This window comes from Thermothielavioides terrestris, chromosome 1, assembly GCF_000226115.1.
Source record: "Thermothielavioides terrestris NRRL 8126 chromosome 1, complete sequence".
NCBI lineage: Eukaryota > Fungi > Ascomycota > Sordariomycetes > Sordariales > Chaetomiaceae > Thermothielavioides > Thermothielavioides terrestris.
In genome coordinates, this window is record NC_016457.1 from 1,119,095 (window position 1) to 1,141,252 (window position 22,158).

Genomic DNA, 22,158 nt, shown 5'->3' on the forward strand with positions numbered 1-22,158 from the left:
GACCATATTCACCGCCATCCTCGTCGTACACGAAGTGCGCTAACTCGAATCCCTGCCCCACTACCAGACCACAACCACCACCACGACCACCACCACAACCATGACCGGCAGTATAAACCCATCAAGCATAGTTCCTCCCAGCCTCCACCAACCCAGCCCTGCCGGCGGTAAACCCACAATGGCTGACACCAAAGCCAACGCCCTCCCTCACGACGCCCCACATGACCGGCTTCCCGGACAGGCCGGCCCGCTCCCTCGCGAGCGGGTGGCACCGGGCGCTGATCACTGCGGAGCACGAGCCGGCGGGGAGGGCCATGGGGTTGCCGCGCAGCTCGCCGTTGACCATGGCGGCGGCGGGGGCGCGGCGCAGGCCGAGGGCGAGGACGGCGGTCGCGAGCAGGCCGAGGAGGACGAGCAGGGCCAGGAGGGCAGTGCCGCTCAGGCCGAGGGCGGTTATTGTCGATGATGATGGTGATGATGGTGTGGGATTGTTAGCGGGGTCGAGGGGGTAGTTGAGGAGTTGGACCGAGACGGGGAAGAAGCTCTGGCTGAGAAGGAAGGACATGGTGGCGAAGAGGGAGGCGAGGGCGCCGGAGATGGGGATGGGGAGTGCCAGATAGAGAGAGGTGGTCTGGGCGCCGACGGGGTCGGCTGACACCCTCAGCGGGCGGGCGGAGCGGGTGGCGAAGAGCGAGGATTCGTGCGAGAGGTAGTAGGTTGCGAGGAGGGCGTTGACTGCGAAGTAGAGCAGGGCAAGAAGGAGCTGGGGCAGGCTGGCCACGACGGCGGCTGCGGCGGCCGGGGTGCCGGCCGGGAGCAGGGCAAGGGCGTGTGGGGAGGCGGTGCCGAAGGGGGAGAGGCGCGCCGCGGGGTCGTTGTTGACTGAGACAGCTAGCCCCGCGGTTGCGAGTCCCACGCAAGTAGCCCAGAGCAGAAGAGCGGCGATCCAGCGCGGAAAGGACACGCTGCGGAGCCAGTAGTGGTGCTTGGGCTCCCAGTACTTGGCTTCCGTGAGCGGCCAGCGACCCTGGCAGACGTCGGTCTTGGACAGGAGACAGGCCCTTTGTGTTTCGGGGTCCGGTTCGTCGAGAAAGGAGGAGATCGCATCGCCCAGAGTGGCGAGCGGGCGGAACGAAGATGAGTGCTTGAAGAGCACGGCGCCGGTGGCCACGAGGGCGATCGAGTTGAGGAGGGCGACAGTGCCAAGTAAGGATGAGTTCAGGTTGACGGCGCATGTTGGCGCAGGGGCTGGCTGGGCGAGGCAGTACTGGATGGAGGACTGGTCGGAAACCAGGCTGGTGCCCTCGGGCGTTTGAGAGAGAGGAGATGCCTTGGCATTCGAAATTAGGAGTACAAGTGAGTAGTCGGGCTCAAAAGCTCCGCCGAATTGGTCGATGCATGCGGGTGCGGAGAGGCGAACAAACTCGTTGCGGGCAACGAGCTGCTGGAGGGCTGACAGGTCGGCGGTGCTCAATCCGCCGTTGATGGCCGAGACATCGCCGCTCAATGGGGCGCCGCTAACGAACGACTCGCCGACAACGGCTGCCTTGAAATCCGGCGCCGTCTGCGAGACGAATATTACAGCATTATACCTAGCACACTGCGTTTAGCCTTCCCCGTGACGCTGCTCAGTCCAACCCAGAACTCACATTATCTGCGTAGACGCGGCCGTTGCCAGAACCACAACCGCCAACAGCGTCCGGCTGCCCCGGATGCTTCCGAGGTTCCGGAGTGACGGGACGCCGATATCCAACCACTCCTTCCGCCGGTGCGCCGCCGTGACCTCATCCCTCGTCGGGCTGCTGAGGACCTGAAAGGTGTAGTTTGCCGCAGCGACCAAGACGGCGACAAAAACGTTGATGACGACGTGCAGGCCCCAGTTCACCTGGTCCGCCGTCGTGCAAGAACCCTCAAAGACAAGCAACCTCCCCTCCTTGAGCGCGACACCCGAGATCGCCGCGACCAGGCACACGAACCCGGCGATCAGGATGATGAACGTCGCCAGCACGCCCAGCGCCATGCCGGCGCGCCAGCCACCGCTCCTGCAGCACCTCCACCACCACCACCTGCTGTTTCCCCCATGCCCCTGCGCCTCCCCTTCCGTCTTCTGACCCAGCTCCTCCGCCGCGGCCAAAAACCGCTGTTGTTCGTCCCCCTCGCGACTGTCCACGCGCTCGAGCGAGGGCAGCGAGTCATCGCGGACGTGGAAGCCCTCAAAGTCGGCCACGTGCGACCGGTGCTGCTGCTGCAGGTCCTGGGGCAGGGGGACGACGAGGTCGGCGACGCCGTGCTGCGGCGTGACGGTATGTACGCCGCCGCCGTAGATGCTGTGGTAGCGATAGTTGCTACCGTGACTGGTGCTCCGTTTCCGGCGCGACACCGTCTCGGGCGTCTCGCCGCGCATGAAGTTGACGACATAGTCCGGGACGATGTCCCGCTCGGCAGGCGGGTCATCGGTTCCTTCGCTGCAGCGGCGGTCGCTGTTCTGAGGAGGCCGGTAGGGTTGGTAGGGCTGGTACGGCTGGTTGGGCTGGTAGGGCTGCCAAGAGGAGTGCGTGGTTGCCCGTCGCTGCTGGGATAGCGGGGAGACGGGGCTGGGGATTTCGATGTCTGTCACGACGCTCTGGAAGGGCCATTGGGCAGTTTGTCTGCCGGGTGTGAGGCGCTCGGTTGAGAATGCGCGTTCGTCGCGTATTCTGTCAAGGACTGGTTAGCCCGGCCCCGTGCCCTGTTTACTACATGGGGGCGGCTGCGCCGTCACACACCTTGTAACCTGGGTCACCTCGCCGTTTTCGTCCCACGTGTACCTGTATGTAGACGGCCCATGGTCCCGCGGAGGAATTACCATTTCCATGGCGGAAGCCGAGAACGGGGTCTTGCGCGTCGGGGGCACATAAGAGGAGAGGCGGCAGGACAGGGCGATGCCTGTGCTAATAAGAAAGCTTTCTCATGCGGACGCAAGGAAGATCTTCATGACCGCTCAAGCTCCCGATATCCGGGGGTACCTAGAAGGAATCGTGGACACAACAAACAGTTGGGGCTGGGGGCGAAGATGACGGCAGGGGTAGGGCTCGAGGGATTGATCTTTAATGTACGGATTAGGTAGGGTAAGATCCCAACTGCAGACGGATGGGCCACGTTTTCCCAACGCAAGCCATGGTGAAGGATCGGCCGCTCATTGCTGCGTGTGCACGAGCTCCAGACGGGTTCCCGCGCAGTTTGTACAGTCAGGAAGCAGAAGGGTCCTCGCCAACTGCTTGTACTGTGCGCCGTGCAGCATGGCCCCGCAGGATTCATGTCCGCAGCGGCGGCTGCCCCGCCTTGACGAGTTGCCAACGGCCAGCTGTGAGGCCGCAAGAAGTCTGAAGCCTTGCTGCTCGGCATGCGCGCCTTCGGCATTGGGCGCCGCCATGCCGTTCTGGTGGCATGCTCTGATGGATTGGGGCCATGGCGTCGGCTGGGGATGCTAAATAAAGAAAAATGTCTTGGCAGCGCCTCCGCCCAACCTCGAGCTCCGGGGGCGATCTCAACCGAACGCGAGGGCGCAATTTCTTCCTGATGTTCCTCGATTGGAACTGGGCGTGCGCTCCGTTCGAGGACTGCCTCCTCGTGGCCCTCGGAATAGAGTCCGTGTCGCAGACATGCTGCAGCGGAGAGAAGCCTTTCCAAGCGTGCACTTCCCGCGCCGCCAAGTCTGGGGGAATGCAACTGCGGCTGAGAAGCATGACAGTGATCCAATGCCGATGGCGACGATGGCGCCAATCGGTGAATTCGGAAGAGGAACAACCCTCGAAACTGTCAAGGCCCTGGGGTAGTACAGTCTCGAGCTTTGACCTCATGCCGTTTACACTCGCAAACAGCTGTACAACCGTGGGTTTGAAGCCTCCGGCCAGTTTCAGATCAACCAGCCATGTCGGATGTACGGCACCGGCGATCGTACCCGAAGACTTCTCGAGGTGGTCACCCAGGGGGCCAAGCGAAGCCGCAAGATCGCGGCCGGGTTTCGCAGATGGGCCGCGTTCATGCGCTGCTGCGGGGCAGCACAACTTCAAAGGAAGCAGAGTTCGCAATAACTAGGGTACCCGATGCGAGCCCGTGCCGATTCCGAACCATTGGCCTTCACCATAGGGCCGAAGCATCGAACCATGCGTGTCCTCAGCCTGCTGCGCCGCCGGTCTTCGCTTCGCGCGGCTGAGTGACTGCGGTGTGGCTGGCGGCTGACCCAGTGTGTTGGGACGCCGGCGATATGGCACAGCGGTTGCCTGCCAACTAGAGGTAGTTACCCACTGTCAATGTTGGCATTCCCCATCGCATGGTAGCTGAAAGCGAGCTGCCTAATCGACATCCGATGGTCGGAAATTCGAAGGCGCATTGATGTTTGTTTCCAACGACCCGCTTCCGCGGCCTAGCCGTGGCAAACCTGGAGATACGCGTGCGGACGCTGACGTGATCCGAGCATCGGGTTGCCGCTGAAGGTGCAACGGATGTGTGTCTGCCTGGAGCCCGAGTAAGCTCGTTCCAAATCTGGAACACAGTGAATTGGTGCTGATGTTTGGGGAAAGATCACCCAGGAAGGAGGGTTCCATTTGCAGTCGAAAAGCCCCTACCTTAGTTAGTCAATCCAACCCTAACCCAACTCTCACCGCTTCCCATATCGGGGCTTATCGGGGCTTGGCCGACCCGTCAGGTCAGTCCATGCCGGCTGCAACGGACGGCCCGCAAGCTCCACGTCGGCCAATTCAGCCCACGTCTCACGGTATACCGAGTCGGAGTACACAGCCCATCACACAGCACCACGGCGGAATACCACCACCACCAACACCACCACCACCGCCGCACTTCCCCTCCGCCAAAGCATCCGACAGCCCACACCGACACACGCACCTCCGCCCCCGCAATCCCGCCCACCATGGACCCCTACTCCGCTGAAGGCGAGCTGATCAACCTGCACAGCCACTTCCACCAGGGCCAGTACCAAGAAGCGGCCGACTACGACGCCTCAGCGCTGTCGCCCGAGAACGCGCTGGCGGCGCGCGTGCTGCAGCTGCGCGCGCGCGTCGCGCTGGGCCGGGCCGAGGAGGTGCTGGCCGAGGTGCGGGGCGCCGCCGAGCCCGAGCTGCAGGCCGTCGGCGCGCTGGCCGAGCTGGCGCTGGGGCGCGCCGACGCGGCCGCCGCGACGGCCGAGGCGCTCGCGAAGGCGCACGGCGCGGCCAACGCCACCGTGCAGGTCCTCGCCGGCACCGTGCTGCAGGCGGTCGGCCGGTCGGAGGAGGCGCTCGCGCTGCTGGCGCAGCATCAGGGCAGTCGTGAGTGTCGTTTTGTTTGGATGGGAGAATATGAGTTTAATTCCGGATGGCTAATGAGAATGGGATGGCCTGTGGGGTATAGTGGATGCCGTCGCGCTCATTGTGCAGATCCATCTTCAGCAGAACAGGAACGACCTGGCCGTGAAGGAGGTCGCGGCAGCCCGGCGGTGGGCGCAGGACAGCCTGCTGGTGAACCTGGCCGAGGCGTGGGTTGGGTTGAGGCTGGTCAGTTGCGCCATGGGAAGGATTGTCCTCTTCTTTTCTCACGGCTAACATGCCTGCTAGGGCGGCGAGAAATACCAACAAGCCTTCTACGTGTTCGAGGAGCTGGCACAGGCCCCGGCGACGTCATCAGTAAGGACCCTGGTCTCCCAGGCCGTCGCGGAACTCCATCTCGGCCGGACAGAGGAGGCGCAGGCCGCGCTCGAGCAAGCGCTCAAGAAGGAGCCCGAGAATGCGGATGCCATTGCGAACATGCTGGTCTTGAGCGTCATTACTGGGAAGAGCCCGGAGGAGTGGACGAGGTATGTCCCGCAGCGGATTTCTCCCGCTTCTAGCCTGCGCACTCTAACGGTCTGTTCAGCGCTCTCCAAAAGGCAGACCCAGAGCATCCCTTTCTCAAGGACCTGGCAGAGAAGAGCGACCTGTTCGACAAAGCTGCGGCAAAGTACAAGGCCAAGGCGGCTGCATAGAGTTCTCTTATGATCATATACGATTCATGACTTTCCACCAAAAGGCTTAATGGGACTTGGTATAGACAGACAGCTTCCATGCTACATGGTGGTGGAGATCAGGTGGAAATTACGTGCAACAGTGAGCCGTACCCGGCCGAAAAAAACCGGCCGAGAAATTCGGGTATCGGGCCGGCCTCCGGTCTTGAGGCTTGCGGCGCTGCGAGATGCAAGCTTAACTCCGATCTCAACCGCCAGGCTTCTTTTCTTCTGTGTTGCTAGCCTGGTACCGCTGAGGTAGTTCCCATCTCTGTCGTACTCGAGTTCTTCGCCGGTGCAAGCCAGCAGTACACTCATGTACCTACTGCGGGAGCTAACCCGGTGGCATGTAAATGTCGAGGGTGAAAGAACAAAACCCATATAACACGCAGTTCTTCCTCGCAAACCGGAATGATATTCTCACCTTCACAGCTTCTTCGTCCTTCAAGCTTCTCCTAGCCTGGTCAAGCTGTCCGGGAACAGGCCCAGATCTTGTGTGCGTGTGTGTGCCTGCAACAACACTTCTCTCCTTCACATCCATCTCGGCGAACAACACTTGCGACACCAGACATGACAGTCGACGCCTCAGCCCCCATGTCCTCCCCGGACCAGAAAGCCGATCCCTTGCCGGTTGCCGCTGAAGCGGACACAGATGCATCAGCCCTCGAAAAAGCGCCCGAAACACCACCGGCCGCCACCGCCACCTCCTCCTCCGACGAGCGCGAGATCAGGGGAATCCGGTGGTTCCTGATCTGTCTCGCGCTGTACGTTTCGGCGCTCATGTACGGGCTGGACACGACCATCGCGGCGGACGTGCAGGGCGCCGTGGTGGGCACCTTCGCCGACGACGTGGCCCAGCTGGCCTGGATCGGCGCCGGGTTCCCGCTCGGCTCCGTCGCCGCCGTGCTGCCGTACGGCTTCCTCTTCACCGCCTTCAACATGAAGTGGCTGTACGTCGCGGGCATCGTGCTGTTCCAGGCCGGCTCCGCGCTCTGCGGCGCCGCGCCGTCCATGGGCGCCCTCGTCGTCGGCCGCGTGCTCGCCGGCGTCGGGGGCACGGGCATTTACCTTGGTGGGCTGAACCACTTCTCGGCCATGACCACGCGCAGGGAGCGGAGCGTGTACCTGACTGGGACCGGCTTCGTGTGGGGGGTGGGCGCGATCCTCGGCCCCGTTGCCGGCGGCGGCTTCTCCGTGTCGCCGGCGACGTGGAGATGGGGGTTCTACATTAACCTCGTGATTGGGGCCCTGACCGCGCCGATATACCTCTTCTGTCTGCCGTCCATCGACCCGGCACCCGGCAAGTCGCTCCGTGAGAGAGCTGCGGCGTTGGATTATCTCGGTTTTGTTCTCAGCGCAGCCACGTGGGTGTTCTTCGCGGTAGGTTTCGTCTTCGCCGGCGGTCGGTGGGCGTGGGACGACGGCCGGTCTATCACGTTTGTTGTCCTCTTCGGCGTCTTGTTAGCGTCCTACACCCTGCAGCAATACTTCTGCATCTTCACGACGCCCGATACCCGCAGCTTCCCCGGCCATCTCCTCCGATCCCGCACGCAGGTCCTGCTATACATCACGACGTCCTGCGCCAACGCGGCCATGTTCTTCACGACGTTCTACATCCCCATCTACTTCCAGTTCACGCGGTCCGACGACTCGCTCATGGCGGCGGTGCGCCTCCTGCCGTTCCTCCTCGTCCTCATCACCTTCAACCTGGCCACCGGCTGGGCGCTGCCCAAGATCGGGTACTACATGCCCGTGTGCCTAGTCTCGGGAGCGATCATGACGCTCGCAGCGGCGCTTTTCCTTGGCTACCTCTCGCCGACGACCCCGCCGGCGTACATCTACGGCTTCAGCGTCCTGATGGGCGTCGGCAGCGGCATCACCATGCAGCTGGGCTACGCGGTGGCCAGCCTCAAGGTCTCGCGGCCCGCGGATGTCTTTGGTGCTAGTAGGTCTTCCCTGGCGTTCGTTGTCTGTTGCTTGCTCCGCAGGAAACAAGCGTCTCTCCTTCAGCAGAGATACTAACCCACGGGCCGCAAGTCAACATGCAAAACATCGCCCAAATCGGCGCCACCGTGATCTGCCTGGTCGTTGCCGGCCAGGCGTTCCAGACGAGTGCCGTGCGCAACCTGGACGCCGCGCTCGCCGGCCGCGGGTACAGCCGGGCGCAACTTCAGGCCATGGTTTCGGGAACGGAGAGTGCGTTGTTCGACTCGCTGAGCGGCGAGCTGCGGGCGAAGGTCATCGACGCGGTTGTAGCAGCCATGCGGCGGGCGTTTGTCATACCGCTTGTTGCTGGGGCGGTGAGCATCGTGAGTGCCGTGCTGATGAGGAGGGAGAGGCTGTTTGCGTGAGTTGGGACTTGGGGGCGGGGAAAGGTGGAACTTTGGGGAAAGAGGTGCAGGGGGGCCTATTTTTTATTATTTCGGGTGTCAAACTCATCTAGAAAGGTGGGATGTTTGAGGCGTGTTGAAGTGCTGAGTATTCCGTATAGAGGTAAGGTAGTGTATAAGGTAGTGTATCTTCTGTTTAAAGAGAATATGAGAATGGTGTAGCTTGGCAACCGAAGAGCTGGCTGTTTCTTTGTGTTCTTGCGTTCATATGAAGGACTTTAGACAGGCTGTTTTGCTATGTTCACCTCGACTAGGTAAGGTAGGTAGCCAGGGCGGCCCCGAGTATTCGTGGCCGGTGCCATCTGAAGACAACGGGCAGAATGGCTGAATTGTGTGGTAAGGTAGGTTGGTGTAGGTACTGTTGGTGGGTTGGTTGATGGTTCCATAACAGCTCCCAAGCCCAGACTGCCCTTAAAGTACCCCTTGTCCATGCTGCGCACCGTGCCTTCCAACACGTCCTCCGAGCATAGGTGTCACTGGTCTGAATGGTTATCCTTAAAGAGGTCCCGCCAAGACTAATTTCGGAACCTACCGCTTACAAGTATTTACAAATCGCCACGGGTGAGCGGGGTCGCCACGACTTCGAGCAACATCAACAACGAAGAATTGCAAAGACTCGTAGCAACAACTTCGCGAAACCTCAACCAAATCGAAAAAAAAGAAAACGAAGTTAACCCGCACCCTAACCTTAACCCGAATCCTAACTATTTAACCCGAACCCTAACTAGCGGGGGGCTAGCGCCGCCCCCCGTACCCCCGGCGAACTAACCTGTAGCTAACCCGTGGCGATAGTGCAAACCCCTTGGCCGGTCTTGGCGGGGTACTGACGCTGTAAAAACATTGCCGACAATTGGCCGAAATTAGTCTTGGCGGGACCTCTTTAAGATCCAGCGGTCTGAAGAAGAGTTCCGCAGTTTCCAAGCACCAATCAGCGCCCGATCCACTAACATTAGTGTAGCGGTGTTGCAGTTGCCATAAAAGGATTCCACTCCTTACAGCCTCCCTCATTACTAATCTCAAAGCTGCCTCTTCTCATAGGTAGCCAACTGGCAACCCCGTCATCTCCGGATGGCTCATGGTCCCATGATGAAGAGCCAACTCTGAGAAGAAACGTGTACTGTGGTAGCTTCGGAGAATGCAACACGGTCGGGGTCGAAAGCGTGTTATCACGTCCTGTCTACCGTGCTACACCCGGAAGCAGAAAGTAAGCGTCCTCCACAGTAGCCCCGGCGGAGGACTCTCAACTCGTCATGGGAAAAGGTGATACTGAGTAAAGTCCATAGTGTAACCGGCAGTACCCTTGTAACCACTGCACTCGCCGGCGTCGGCCCGAGCACTGCGTCTTTGACTTCCGACCTTCACCAGCCGGCTGGTCTCCCGCAACCGATGGTGCGGTTGTGGCTACTCCGGCGGGCGATGCCAGTAGCCTGGACCGACCCCTGAACTCTCGTGATACACCGAGCAGCAAAGAGCAAGGCATAGGCCTCTCTACGACGGTGCGACGTTCCTCGACTTCTTTTTCCCCCGTCTTGTTGCGTGCGACCTCGGTGATGCGTCTTACGGCCTGTGGGCTAACAGCGCCTCCTGGCTGCCGTGTCTAGACACACTCGGCCCTCGCGGAGTCGTTCGGGTACTTTGAGCACAGCAGCACCAACACGATGGCTTTGCTCAGAAATGTACGTAATTTCCTGCATTTTCTTGCCCTCCTTTCTGCCTACTCGCGGTGCCGTAAGCTTCGTTACTGAACCGCACCTGGTTAGTTGATCTGAACGACACGGACCCGGGCAAACCTGCCGCGAGGGACAAATGTGTTTCCCCGTCCGTCTTCCAGAAGATCGAACGGGACTTGGCGCGCATGCCGCAGCGAGAGGTTCTCGACTTTCTGGTGCAGTATCACATTCGGGAACTGAACTGGTCGGTCCTCCGGCACAGCCCTATCCATTCTTGGGGGCACCCTTCGCTAACAACGCCGCGCCAGGATAAAACTCGTCATCCACGAGACCACCTTCCTGTACCGCTACCAGCAATGGTGGGCCAACCACGATGCGCACTCCGTCGCCGATGTGGAATTTGCCGTCCTCATCCTGCGCATATGCACATACGCGCTCCAGTTCCTGCCCTCGCAGACCCCCAACCACGCAGGCGACACCATCCACGGGATGTCCCGAGGCGACATCCTCCGGGCGTGCACCGACGTGGCGGACAGTCTGGCCAGGGCCTGTGTTCTCCTCGACGCCAAGGGCTTGCTGGTGCGCGTCCAGCATCTCTTGTACGCCGCCCTGAGGGCCTCGTGTGAAGGCAGGACGGACCAGTTCTGGGATGGTGTCGTCTCCGCCTGCAGGGCTGCCCTCCGGGCCGGGATCCATATGGATGGCGGTGCTCCTGCTACGGCCTGTTACGGCGGGGGCGAGATGGAGCGCGAACTGAATCGGAGGACGTTCTGCGGGCTTTACGTGCTGGATAGGTAGGCTCCGGCCTCCTTTCACATTCTTCTTCTTCTTCTAGTCCACGATGTGCCCAATCTCTCATCCCTTATTTTCCCTTTCTTCTCCTTACCTGCGGCCCTACGTACCTCAGACAGTCGACTCCCTAACACACCTCGCCATGTCGCAGTCATCTCGCCCGACAACTCGACCGCACCCCCATCCTCCCCGACGACCTCATCACAACCAACCTCCCCCAGATGCGCTTCATTCCGGACCTTGCCCGCCCCCCTCCCGAGACCAGCACCAGCGCCAGCACCAGCACCAGCACCCTACCTCCGACACCGGCACCAGACCCCATCACCGAGCGCGTCCTCCAGGCCCAGCTAGGCCTCTTCTGGCGCCGCCACCCGCCGAACCCGAAACCCAGCCCCAGCAACGACGGCACCGCCAAAACGGCGTGCCCCTACGACCCCGCCGCCGCCGAGCGCCGCCACGAGGCCTTCGTGACCACCTACCTGGCCGCGCTACCGGCGTGCTTCGCACTGGCCGCCCCGGACCCGGATCCAAGCATGGCCCCACCCCGGCTGGCCCTGCAGCGCCGGCTGCTGCAGATCGCTATCTACGACTCTGTCTGCTGGAACCATCGCGGCTTGTTGGTCCTGCTGCAACAGCAGAAGCAGCAGCAGCAGCAACAGGGAGTGGTGGGTGGGGAGGAAGGGGAAAAGGGGGAACGCCAGCGTCATCACCGCCTGCGCCTGCCGGCGTACAAGCGGGTGCTGCTGCGGGTGCAGAAGCGGCGGATGGCGCGGGCGGCGATGAGGGAGTTGGTTGCGGTGCGGGAGCTGCACGCGCTTTTTGGTGGTGGGGGGGTGCAGACGCGGTTTGCGGCGATCATCTTCAACTCGTTTGAGGCGGCGACGGTGCTGTTGCTGCTGCTGTGTCTTTGCGGCGGGGAGCCGGATGGGCTGTTTGACGTGGGGGAGGGCAAGGGCGAGGGCGAGGGCCAGGGTGAGGGTGAGGGAGGAGAGGACGCAGAGGTGGACGCGGGTGATGAAATCCTAGGACTGCGGTGGGACGCTGACGGCGGCAGGCTGACGCGGGAGGGTATGCTGCGCGCGGCCGAGGAGGCCTTGGAGCGGCTGCGGGCGCTGGCGGGGGTGAGTGAGATGGCGGCGGCCGGGGTGGAGGTTGTTGCGAGCCTTCTTGAGCGGGCGAAGAAGGGCGCTGAGGCGGACCAGACGTCTCGTGAACTACCGGGGGGCGCATCCGCGACGCCCGTGTGGACAATTCCACCACCGGAGGACTCGGACTTGGACGAGCTCCCGGATTGGATGTCCAGATCAGCTTTTGGCAGTGTGATGCCCGGGGACCCTAACTCATTTTTTGGGCTGCAGTTGCATAACTCGGGCTTTCTCCTGTTCTGACATTTGGAGCTACCTTACTAACAACCTATTATCTCGTGACCGCCGTATCTGATTCTGAATAAGGTTTGAAGTTTGCCTTGGTGTTGTTCAGCATCCCTTCGGTAGCCGGTCCGCGGTAAGAGGGAGGGGGGGTACAGGCCGAGACAACCAAGTACGCTCACTGAGACTGATGTCAGTCAGCCCTGGCACATGAACAGGGGTTTACAAAGGAAATAGATCTCTGGACCGTGTTATGTCACCGATCTGGAGTGATCCCTGCATTACAGGCAGGATTTCATGACTATGGCGTCATCGTAGAGTTGCCCTCAGCCTTGCCCTGTGCAGTGGACGCCGTTGCTGGATCTCTCCTGGCTGTAGTTAACAGCTCCGGAGTGCGTAGCCACTACGTTTTTTTATTATTATTATTATTATTATTTATTCCCTTTCTTTCGTTCTATTTATTTGATTATGTTTTCTTATTTTTTTTTTTTTTTCAACTCTTCGACTGTTTTTTTGTTGGGAAATCCGCCCGGGCCCTAGCGGCACGCCGCCGGATGGCCGCGCGCGTGGCAATGTTAGCTCCCGTTACTCAGTGGCTCACCTCGAGAACTTTATGAATACCGTCGTGATCAAGGTTTGGCAGTTGCAGTGACCCCGCAGTGTTTACGTGGGTTGTCATGGGTGATAACGCGAGATGTTTGTCCTTGGTGTGTAGGTTACACAATCCGAATTAGTTCCCTACCTGAATGTCCCTCTAATCTAACTCTTGTGAAACTTCTCGAATGACTGGCCACAGGAAGAACTTGAACTGTTCAGATGTCCGTGCCTCTCAACGCTCGACACTGATGACTCTGATCGCAAGCAGCAGGTCCGGGAAACCCGCCAACAGGGTCAAGAGAACTCCACCGAGACAATGGGCGGAAAGCTGAGATGCGCTAATGCCTTGGGGCTGAGGATAGGTGGGCCAGCCCACGGCCGTTTTGGGCATTGACTGCGTCATGCGATGAGGGGAGAGGGGGAGAGGGACCGAACTGTGCACACAGTGACAGGAACCCGTTGACGCATGAGACGGTTTTCGGTGGACCCGGCAGCCTCCACGATTGTCCTATCTCTCCTTTGTGTGGTGAGAGTGAGACTCGGACTGAATCCACTACATGTACGTACCAGACTGAGGCATCAGTGTTTTGAGAGTGTTGGCCGACAAATGTGGGAGATTGCGGCACCTACGAGGGCGGCGTGTGGCGTGTTCGCTGCCGAGGAGGCCATTTGGGCCTGAAGCAGCGGCTTGACTTTGTGCCCGCACACTGAGACACGAGTCGACTCGTTGAGCCTGAACGGTGAGGGAAGCCCGCACAAATGCTATGGATGATTGGAGTGTCGCCCCCGTGTCTAAATCCGGCAGGTTCGGCTTGCACGGCAATCCGCAACTCGTAACTTGTAACCTGCCCAATCGGCGAGTTCAACAACAAGATATACATTATTGAGGTAACTTCCTGAACGAGCATCTGACGCCAAACTCAGCAAATTCAAGTTAGCTGCGGCCAAGTTGGACAGGCCCGGTGCGGGCTGGCGGTCGTTGGGTCGGGTGCCCGGCAGGCGTCAGTCCGTTGCACATAACAGCTCAGCCGTTTCGGAGTTGGTTGTGCCTTCTTCTCCTCGGGCATCAAGTTTTCTTGCTTCTTGTTACCTATTTTGCCAGGCCCAGCCGGCCGCCCCTGAAACTGGCCTCGAATCTCGCCTACGAATCCTCTAGAACAAGAAGAGACGGCTTTTTGATGAGGTGCAAGCCCAGCTGATCCCTGCGGCGGTCGGCAGCGCGTAATCACCACTGTAAGGTAACTCATCTGTATGCCTGCTATTTTCGTTCTCGGGTTGGCTCGCTAGTGGCTCGCTGGTGGAACTCCCGACCCCAATGCGATCCACCGCTGCCCCGCCGATCCCCTTGATCTCAGCCCCACCGACTCCCATCCCTGCTTCGCTTTTGCTGGCGCACTGCCGGGTATGAATACTGTGTCGTTATCCCGGGGCTCTGTTTCTGTGGCCGTCTGAGGATGACGTCCTCTCTTCCCGCTTGAGTGCCTCTGCCATGGCGATCTCCCGACGCACACAGTAACCATTGATTGCAGAACCAAAGTCCCGAACGACGCCCGAGTTCTGTGTTGTGGAGCAGAATCGCCAAATCACTGTGCTGGCTGCTGGCAGCACATCGCCCGGGAGAGCTAACTACCTACCTACCTAGGTAACTAACTACCCCCCTTAGTTCAGTGAACTACTGTGGACGGTGCGGCTGCGTCTGCAATTGTGCACGCGAATGTGAGCGGCCGACCGTTCCGCACGCTCTCTGGTCCGCCGCCGCCCCCGAACGCAACGCGAAACTTGAAAACCGGTTGGGGGGCCTGGGGAAGCTCCTGGCTGAATTGGGCATCCATACGGAACACCCAGTACGAAATAAATCGCTGGTGACCCCGCGTTCGTGCCCGCTCTCAAACCATGATCCGCATCCTCCCCAGCCGACTCAAGCCCGTCTGCTCCAACAGCTCGGCAGCCAACTCGACACCCAATAGCCGCAGCAGCAGTCCAATGCGCAACAAAGGAGACACGCCGAGCCCTGAGGGGCGCCCGGACAACGGCCTGGCCTTGAATGTCGTGATCTTGCGGGTACGGCCGCTGCCGATGCGAACTCGACCGAGAGCACACGAGCACTGACATGTGGACTCGCTGAATTAGGCCAGGAATCTCGCCGCCAAGGACCGGGGAGGCACGTCGGATCCGGTGAGTGCGACACCGCATAGCATACGACATGGCTCGAGTCCTGCAGCCCGTGCCGGAAGCGAGGGAGCCCGCGGCTAACTGCTTCCTTGCTTGCTTGCTCGATCCCTAGTACCTCGTCTTGACTCTTGGCGACGCGAAGCACATCACCCACACCGAGTCCAAAACGCTCAACCCCGAATGGAGCGAACAATGCCAGCTGCCCGTCTCGGGCGTCCAGAGCCTGATCCTCGACGTGTGCTGCTGGGACAAGGACCGCTTTGGCAAGGACTACCTGGGCGAATTCGACCTCGCACTGGAGGAGATCTTTGCGGACGGGAAGGTCGAGCAGCCGCCCAGGTGGTACCCCCTGAAGAGCAAACGACCCGGAAAGAAGACGAGCGTCGTCTCCGGCGAGGTCCTGCTGCAGTTCACTCTGCTCGACAGCACCAACCGGCTCGCGACCCACGAGCAGATCTTTGACAAGTTCGTCGCTCTGGTCAAGTCGGCCCCCGGCGCCGACGTCTCGCGGAACCCGACACCGTCTCGAACGCCCGTGCTAGCCCCGGTCGCCAAGGGCAAGACGCCCTCGCCTCCGCCGCCGCTCGGTGAGAGACGGGAGAACGACAATGACGAGGAGGATGAGTACGACGTCTACGAGGACGAGACCCCCGAGGACGAAGACCCGACCAAGCCGGAATCAGCCGAGAAGAGGCGGAGAAGGCTACGCATCAAGGGACTGAAGCGCAAGAAGAGGGAGAACCCATACGAGTTCACCAACGGCGGCAGCGACGTGGTCGGCATCATTTTCCTCGAGATCAGCAACATCACGGACCTGCCGCCCGAGTCCAACCTGACCAAGACGAGCTTCGACATGGACCCCTTCGTCGTGGCCTCGCTGGGCAAGAAGACGTACCGGACCAAGACGATCCGCCACAACCTAAACCCCGTCTTCAACGAGAAGATGATCTTCCAGGTCCTCAATCACGAGCAGTCGTACAGCTTCTCGTTCACCGTCATCGACCACGACAAGTACTCGGGAAATGACTTCATCGCCTCGGTGAACTTCCCGGTCAAGGACCTGATCGAGAAGGCGCCCAAGGCCGACCCGGAGACCGGCCTGTACAACCTCAGGGACGTCCCGGAGTACTCGGCTCCTGTGCAGCGCCCCCGGTTTATGAGACTGGGGCTGTCTCGCACGCCGTCTTCTCAGAGCCTGAGCAAACTTGCCAGACCGGGCATATCGAAGAGTTCCTCTGCCAGCTCGTCGGCGGCTTTGACTGCGACGGCACCGGCGTCGACCCCCACTGCTTCCCAGCTTCCGGCGGATGCCATCCCAGAAGGCGCGCAGCCGGCTGTTCCCTCCACGGGCGTTCTTCAGCCGGGAGACAATGCCGTAGCGGCTGCAGCCTCCACGCTTGGCGAGACCACGCCGTCCGACGGCGAGGACTCCGACTTTCTCCCCTACACGCTCCCGCTCAAGATGAAGAACCAGGAAAAGTGGGAGGCCAAGCACAACCCGGTGCTCACCATCCGTGCCAAGTACATGCCCTACCCGGCGCTTCGCCAGCAGTTCTGGCGCGCGATGCTGAAGCAGTACGACACGGATGAGAGCGGGCGCATCAGCAAGGTGGAGCTGACGACCATGCTGGACACGCTCGGATCGACGCTGCGCGAGTCGACCATCGACAGTTTCTTCCAGCGCTTCCCTCATAAGGCGAGTGACAGCGACGATGCGGCGGATCTGACCGTGGACGAGGCCGTCATCTGCCTCGAGGACCAGCTGCAGGCCAAGTCGCGGCCACCGGGCGTCGCGGACCGCATGAAGAACCTGCTGCCAGATGCTGACAAGGTCAAAAATCTCGTACCGATTCCCGGAGTGTCCGGGAAGGGCGGCGCCGGCGGGGCCGAGACGCCGGCGGAGACCACCGAGACGCCGTCCGAGTTGCAGACCACCGACTCGTCCACCGTCGCGGTACCAGAGCTGGGCACACCGGGCGAGGAAGGCGACCTCCTGGACAGAGACGACCTGAACATCAGCACGGCTGAGGAGCACGTGGTCGAGATCCGCGAGTGCCCCATCTGCCACCAGCCGCGGCTGAACAAGCGCAAGGACGCAGACATCATCACACACATCGCCACGTGCGCCAGCCAGGACTGGCGCCAGGTCAACAACCTGATGATGGGCGGCTTCGTCACATCCAGCCAGGCGCAGCGCAAGTGGTACTCCAAGGTCATCACCAAGATCTCGTACGGCGGCTACAAGCTCGGGGCCAACTCGGCCAACATCCTCGTGCAGGACCGCATCACCGGCCAGATCAACGAGGAGAAGATGAACGTGTACGTGCGATTGGGCATCCGCCTGCTCTACAAGGGTCTGAAGTCCAACAACATGGAGACGAAGCGGAGTAAGTGAACCAACCGTCAACCGTCTTCCCCGAACCCGCTGTGGGTTCTGTAATGTGGCAACCCGAACTAAATAAACCCCGGAACAGTCCGCAAGCTCCTCAAGAGCCTCAGCATCAAGCAGGGCAAGAAGTACGACGACCCGGCGTCCAAGGCCGAGATCCCCAAGTTCATCGCCTTCCACGGGCTGGACATGTCCGAGGTGCTGCTCCCGCTGGACGAGTTCAAGAACTTCAACGAGTTCTTCTACCGCGCGCTCAAGCCCGGCTCGCGGCCGTGCTCGGCGCCCAACAACCCGCGCATCATCGTGTCGCCGGCCGACTGCCGCTCCGTCGTCTTCAACCGCATCGAGACGGCCACGCAGGTGTGGATCAAGGGCCGCGAGTTCAGCGTGCGCCGCCTGCTCGGCAACGCCTACCCGGAGGACGTGGCGCGCTACGAGAACGGCGGCGCGCTCGGCATCTTCCGGCTCGCGCCCCAGGACTACCACCGCTTCCACGTCCCCGTCGACGGCATTATGCGCCAGCCCCGGACCATCGCCGGCGAGTACTACACGGTCAACCCGATGGCGATCCGCTCCGCGCTGGACGTGTACGGCGAGAACGTCCGCGTGCTCGTGCCCATCGACTCGCCCGAGTTCGGCCGCGTCATGGTCATCTGCGTCGGCGCCATGATGGTCGGCAGCACGGTCATCACCCGGACCGAGGGCGAGGAGGTCCGCCGCGCCGAGGAGCTCGGCTACTTCAAGTTCGGCGGCAGCACCATCGTTCTGCTGTTTGAGAGCGGCAAGATGGTGTTTGACGACGACCTGGTCGATAACTCGAACACCGCGCTCGAGACGCTCGTATGTTTAACCACTCCCCCCCTTCTCCCCCGTTCCCCCTCCCTCTATTTCTCCCACCACCCAACAGCACACCCAAACACAGTTGTTCTAACCATCCCGGAACACACAGATCCGCGCCGGCATGTCGGTCGGCCACGCCCCCTCCGAGCCGCAGTGGACCCCGGACATGCGCAAGGACGAGGACCAGATCACCGCCGCCGACAAGGCCGAGGCCCGCCGCCGCATCCAGGGCCAGGTCAGCGCGTCCGACGCCGCCGACGCCGCTGCCACCGACGCTGCTGGTGCCGCTGGCGGGGAGGAGGAGTCGTCGTTGGAGGATAGCGGTAGTGGCTAGTCCAGGGTTATCTACGTCTCGTCTTGCCTATGGTGTGTGTGGAAAGGGGCCCCGAAGGGTGCGGCTATCGCCGATCGCCCCCTTGTCTGGATGATACCGATGGGGTGCTCATGTGGCGCGGGAGTTTTGCCAGACTTTTTTTTTTCTTACACGGAATGCGATAATTAGAAGTGTTAGCGTAGAGTTTCGTTAGGGGATATTCTTGTTGTTGCCGCTCCTGCTGCTTCTGCTGCCTTCTGTGTGTGTCTGCGTGTGTGCGGGGCACGGAACAGATGCAGAAAACAAGACTACATTATAGAGGAATGCAGATATGGGTAGGTGTATGCATGGATCCCGACAGATTGGTTCTGACCGTGGTCGGTGGTTGTCCTTGAAACCAACCCGTTGTGCGTGGCCGAATGAGACTGAGGATGGCTGGTTGGTATGCTGAGAATAAGTTGTCATCGAGGGCATCGAACCCTCCTACTGCTTGCTGCCTTACACAGACAAAAGTGAACTCAGACCTGTGGACCAAATCCTGTTGCTCTCTGATTCTATCATCATAAAAACGCCGGTGAAGATGTGACCCTGCCATGCAGCCCGTTCGTTCCTTATTCCCGATCATCAAGACCCGAATGACCCGAACCGGCGAAGAAAAGCAAAAGAGGAAGCAGCAGACCCATATCTGTCTGTTTGTCCTTCAACAATCCGATAGATCCATGCAGCACCCATGTCGCCGTCGCGCCTGTCATGAGGTAACTATTCAGCCAACTGCCGCCGCCAACAAGAAAAGCAGACGGCTCTTGCATCGCAATGCCACCCTGCCATGCCATCGCGGCCTGACCCACTTCCTCTCTTCTCCCACCATAAAACCGCAGATGCAATCAATGCAGGTGATGTAAGCGCCCCCCAGGAACCGAAACCGAGAGGCTGATTTCGATTTGGCCAGCATATACCGAGCGGGCGCGGCCTGATCATCCCGTCCCGGTCTGCCGCCTGCAGTTGGACAGCTGAAGGAAGCCGTGCAGGTGTGGTTAAAAAAATTGAGGTAGGCCAGCGAAACCTGAGGTAGGCTAGCGGATGGCGGCATTGCGCGGGCGGATGGTGTGTTGTGTGGGATGTTGGGTCCCGTGGTCGAAAAAGCGACGGGCGATGACAAAACCAGGTCTTGTTAACGCCGGTACAGTACGTGGGTGCGCCCCATTCCCCTGGCCCGACGTTCGTCCATGCCGTTCCGTCTCGATGGTTTGGATGGCGCTCGGGGCTGACCTCAGCGCTGGGCTCAGCTGAAAAACGATGCGCCTTGCCGTGCAGGGTGCAGTGCATGTAATAGCGTGGCGTGTGTGTCGTGCAAGCCCTGAGAGGCGGCGGTGGTGTGCTCGAAAGCTGCATGCCGTTTCCGAGTATGCAGCTGGTTGTGCTCATCCGCTTAGTGATGAGGAGCATCCCGCAAAGAAGCAGCCAGGCTTGCGCTTCCCTAACGGGAGCCCCAGCGCCAGCTGGAGCCCAACGACGACTGGCGTGTGAGAGGAGGGTGCGAAGCCTCGCCGCGCTCGCTGTCCAAGGACTGCTTCTCGGGCGACGGGGAGCGGGGCAGGTAAGACGCCGTGGAGGCTGTGCTGGCGGGAGGTGACGGCAGCGGGTGAGGCTCTGGCGAAGACTGCCGCGTTTGGCGCCACGACGAGTAGATCTGCTTGCACAAGTGTGCCGACATGGTGTAGGTGGGCGCCATGGTAGCGTTTACGGATACCGACGAGAGGGAAGCTGGTTCTGGTCCAGAAGTGTCCTGAGAAGCCAAGGAGAAGTGGTTGTGTGTGAAGCGATGGTGGGCGATGGTGCAAGTGGTTAACTAGCAGCGGCAGTCTGTGCAAGCAAGGAATCCGTCCAACTTGACTGAGCAATCTCCGGGACCAGGCTAACAGCAACAAATCCAGGCACGGAAAACTAGTGGCACAAAGGAGGGAGAAGCCGGCATTTTAAATCAGCCCACTGTGCCTCCCAAGGGTAGGGTGTGTACGACAACCCAACCTAATACTCACATCAACACGAAGCGCCGACTGAGAGGACAGACACGCCCTCCCCCTGTGGCCCATGTGCTCCCCTGTGAGCGTGCCCCAAAAATTGCACCACTGACTTTCAGCAGGCTCTCCAATCCCGTGCAAGCTGCCCAGCCAATCAGCGCCAAGGCATTACCAAGCAGCGTGGCTGGCCGCCAGGGCTTGTCGTTGTGGGCTGATTTTCGGCTGGCCCCGCTCCCAGATCAGCCCACAGCCCAGGCCAACGACGAATCATATTGACCTCCCGCCATATCACACACTTCTTCAATCCGGTTGCGTGCTAATACGCAGTTCATCAAATGCGGGTTGTCGGCCCAGCATCCGCTCGCCATGGTGCCCGTCGTGCCTTATTCGTTTCTATGACAAACATAAAAAAAGGTATGCACGTCTAGCATAGAGAAATGTGGAAAAGTATGGAGCAACAGGAAGAAAGATAGCAATGTGAGTTCCTGGCCAACGTCCATCAACCCACACTACTGTGCCTACGTACATAAGGTACGGAGGGAAGTTAGCTGGTCTTAGCTTCACCGGAATCCTGTATAATCACCTACGGGCTCCGACTACGAACCCAGAACACCACGAGAAGGTGCCAGCTAATCGTCCTGGATCAGCCAGAACTTTCTGGCTGGCACCTCCGCCAAAGACACTTGCCCAAAGCTTCACGGGCTCCCGATGAATATGACCAAGGAAAGCGTGCAGCTTACACTATAGATAACCAGAGATTTGCGGCCGAGTACGCAAAGGCATAGTTGCGAAGCGCCTCCTCCCGCCCTGTATAACCCTCCAAGTGTTTTCCCATCGTCGCCATGGCTCGAAAATTGGCTGTTCCAATGCGCTGAGCTGTTCCAAGACCGCTTGAAAATCACTCGGATAGGGGGTGTGCCGTAACTGCCGACGTACAATAGGACGGGTAACGCTATCAGCTTCAGGAAGCTCCTTTTGGATATCTATCCAAATCTTTCCAAAGAGCCTCGGGATGGCCGATGCAGGAGGTAGGAAGACCTGTCGGCCGTTGACCCAACCATGGGGTGGATCATGCCAGTTGGAGTCATCGTCTTCGCTTCTGGCATCTTTATGGTCACCGAACTCGGAATACTGGTTTTAAACCAGTGTTTCGAGTAGCTAAGACAATACACGTTGAGCTCTAGTGCAAAGCCACTTGCTATACATGTTTGCCCTTCTGAGTTCCAGGAGCTGAGGACGTGGAATAGCTTCCAGATTCCCTCACTGACGATGGAGCTGTTATGCTTTGCCACGGTCACGGAGACGTCTCTGCCGCAGCAGCGCCAGGTGTATCTGGGCAGTTCGATTTCCAAGCGGATATAGTGAACGAGGTGCCACTCCTGGCAGACTGATGCCAACGAAGCCGAACCCGGGTGCTTCTGCTGTACCAGGGCCTCCAGAATCATGATGCGAATCTCCATAGGCAGGGACGACCAGGGGCGGGCTCTCACCCTCGAGGCGGCCTGCAGCATCATGCTGTATCGCCGTCGAGTAACACGGTATCGGTCCGCCACGCTGAACCAGAAAGAGATCCGGGCCAGGGGCTGGGAAC

The 22,158-nt window shown here is 60.2% G+C and overlaps 7 protein-coding genes across 7 annotated transcripts; 4 read left to right on the forward strand and 3 right to left on the reverse strand.

Moving 5' to 3' along the window:
• Positions 1 to 35: 35 nt before the first annotated feature.
• On the reverse strand, positions 36 to 2,971 carry THITE_2106593 (uncharacterized protein). The gene is made up of 3 exons (XM_003648726.1): positions 2,766 to 2,971; positions 1,650 to 2,696; positions 36 to 1,592 (listed from the first exon to the last, which is right to left on the reverse strand). The coding sequence occupies exons 1-3, from the start codon at positions 2,852 to 2,854 to the stop codon at positions 122 to 124; spliced, it is 2,607 nt and encodes an 868-aa protein (XP_003648774.1). The 5' UTR covers positions 2,855 to 2,971; the 3' UTR covers positions 36 to 121.
• A 1,591-nt stretch (positions 2,972 to 4,562) lies between these two features.
• Positions 4,563 to 6,239, forward strand: THITE_2106599 (uncharacterized protein). The gene is made up of 4 exons (XM_003648727.1): positions 4,563 to 5,306; positions 5,389 to 5,531; positions 5,592 to 5,830; positions 5,890 to 6,239. Exons 1-4 carry the CDS (start codon positions 4,910 to 4,912, stop codon positions 5,996 to 5,998), a joined length of 888 nt encoding a protein of 295 aa, XP_003648775.1. The 5' UTR covers positions 4,563 to 4,909; the 3' UTR covers positions 5,999 to 6,239.
• A 371-nt stretch (positions 6,240 to 6,610) lies between these two features.
• THITE_2037905 (uncharacterized protein) lies at positions 6,611 to 8,367 on the forward strand (the record flags this gene model as incomplete). The annotated part of the gene is made up of 2 exons (XM_003648728.1): positions 6,611 to 7,961; positions 8,054 to 8,367. 2 exons carry the CDS (start codon positions 6,611 to 6,613, stop codon positions 8,365 to 8,367), a joined length of 1,665 nt encoding a protein of 554 aa, XP_003648776.1.
• A 1,598-nt stretch (positions 8,368 to 9,965) lies between these two features.
• THITE_2106603 (uncharacterized protein) lies at positions 9,966 to 12,504 on the forward strand. The gene is made up of 4 exons (XM_003648729.1): positions 9,966 to 10,082; positions 10,167 to 10,320; positions 10,385 to 10,870; positions 11,020 to 12,504. The coding sequence occupies exons 2-4, from the start codon at positions 10,262 to 10,264 to the stop codon at positions 12,254 to 12,256; spliced, it is 1,782 nt and encodes a 593-aa protein (XP_003648777.1). The 5' UTR covers positions 9,966 to 10,082; positions 10,167 to 10,261; the 3' UTR covers positions 12,257 to 12,504.
• Positions 12,505 to 14,539: 2,035 nt separating this feature from the next.
• THITE_2106608 (uncharacterized protein) lies at positions 14,540 to 18,662 on the forward strand. Its single transcript, XM_003648730.1, has 5 exons — positions 14,540 to 14,893; positions 14,963 to 15,007; positions 15,117 to 17,391; positions 17,479 to 18,233; positions 18,343 to 18,662. Exons 1-5 carry the CDS (start codon positions 14,726 to 14,728, stop codon positions 18,565 to 18,567), a joined length of 3,468 nt encoding a protein of 1,155 aa, XP_003648778.1. The 5' UTR covers positions 14,540 to 14,725; the 3' UTR covers positions 18,568 to 18,662.
• A 410-nt stretch (positions 18,663 to 19,072) lies between these two features.
• Positions 19,073 to 20,474, reverse strand: THITE_107962 (uncharacterized protein). The gene has a single exon (XM_003648731.1). It carries the CDS (start codon positions 20,276 to 20,278, stop codon positions 20,024 to 20,026), a length of 255 nt encoding a protein of 84 aa, XP_003648779.1. The 5' UTR covers positions 20,279 to 20,474; the 3' UTR covers positions 19,073 to 20,023.
• An 834-nt stretch (positions 20,475 to 21,308) lies between these two features.
• Positions 21,309 to 22,012, reverse strand: THITE_2038503 (uncharacterized protein; the record flags this gene model as incomplete). Its single annotated transcript, XM_003648732.1, is given in 2 exon segments — positions 21,309 to 21,673; positions 21,691 to 22,012. 2 exon segments carry the CDS (start codon positions 22,010 to 22,012, stop codon positions 21,309 to 21,311), a joined length of 687 nt encoding a protein of 228 aa, XP_003648780.1.
• Between the last annotated feature and the right edge of the window lie 146 nt (positions 22,013 to 22,158).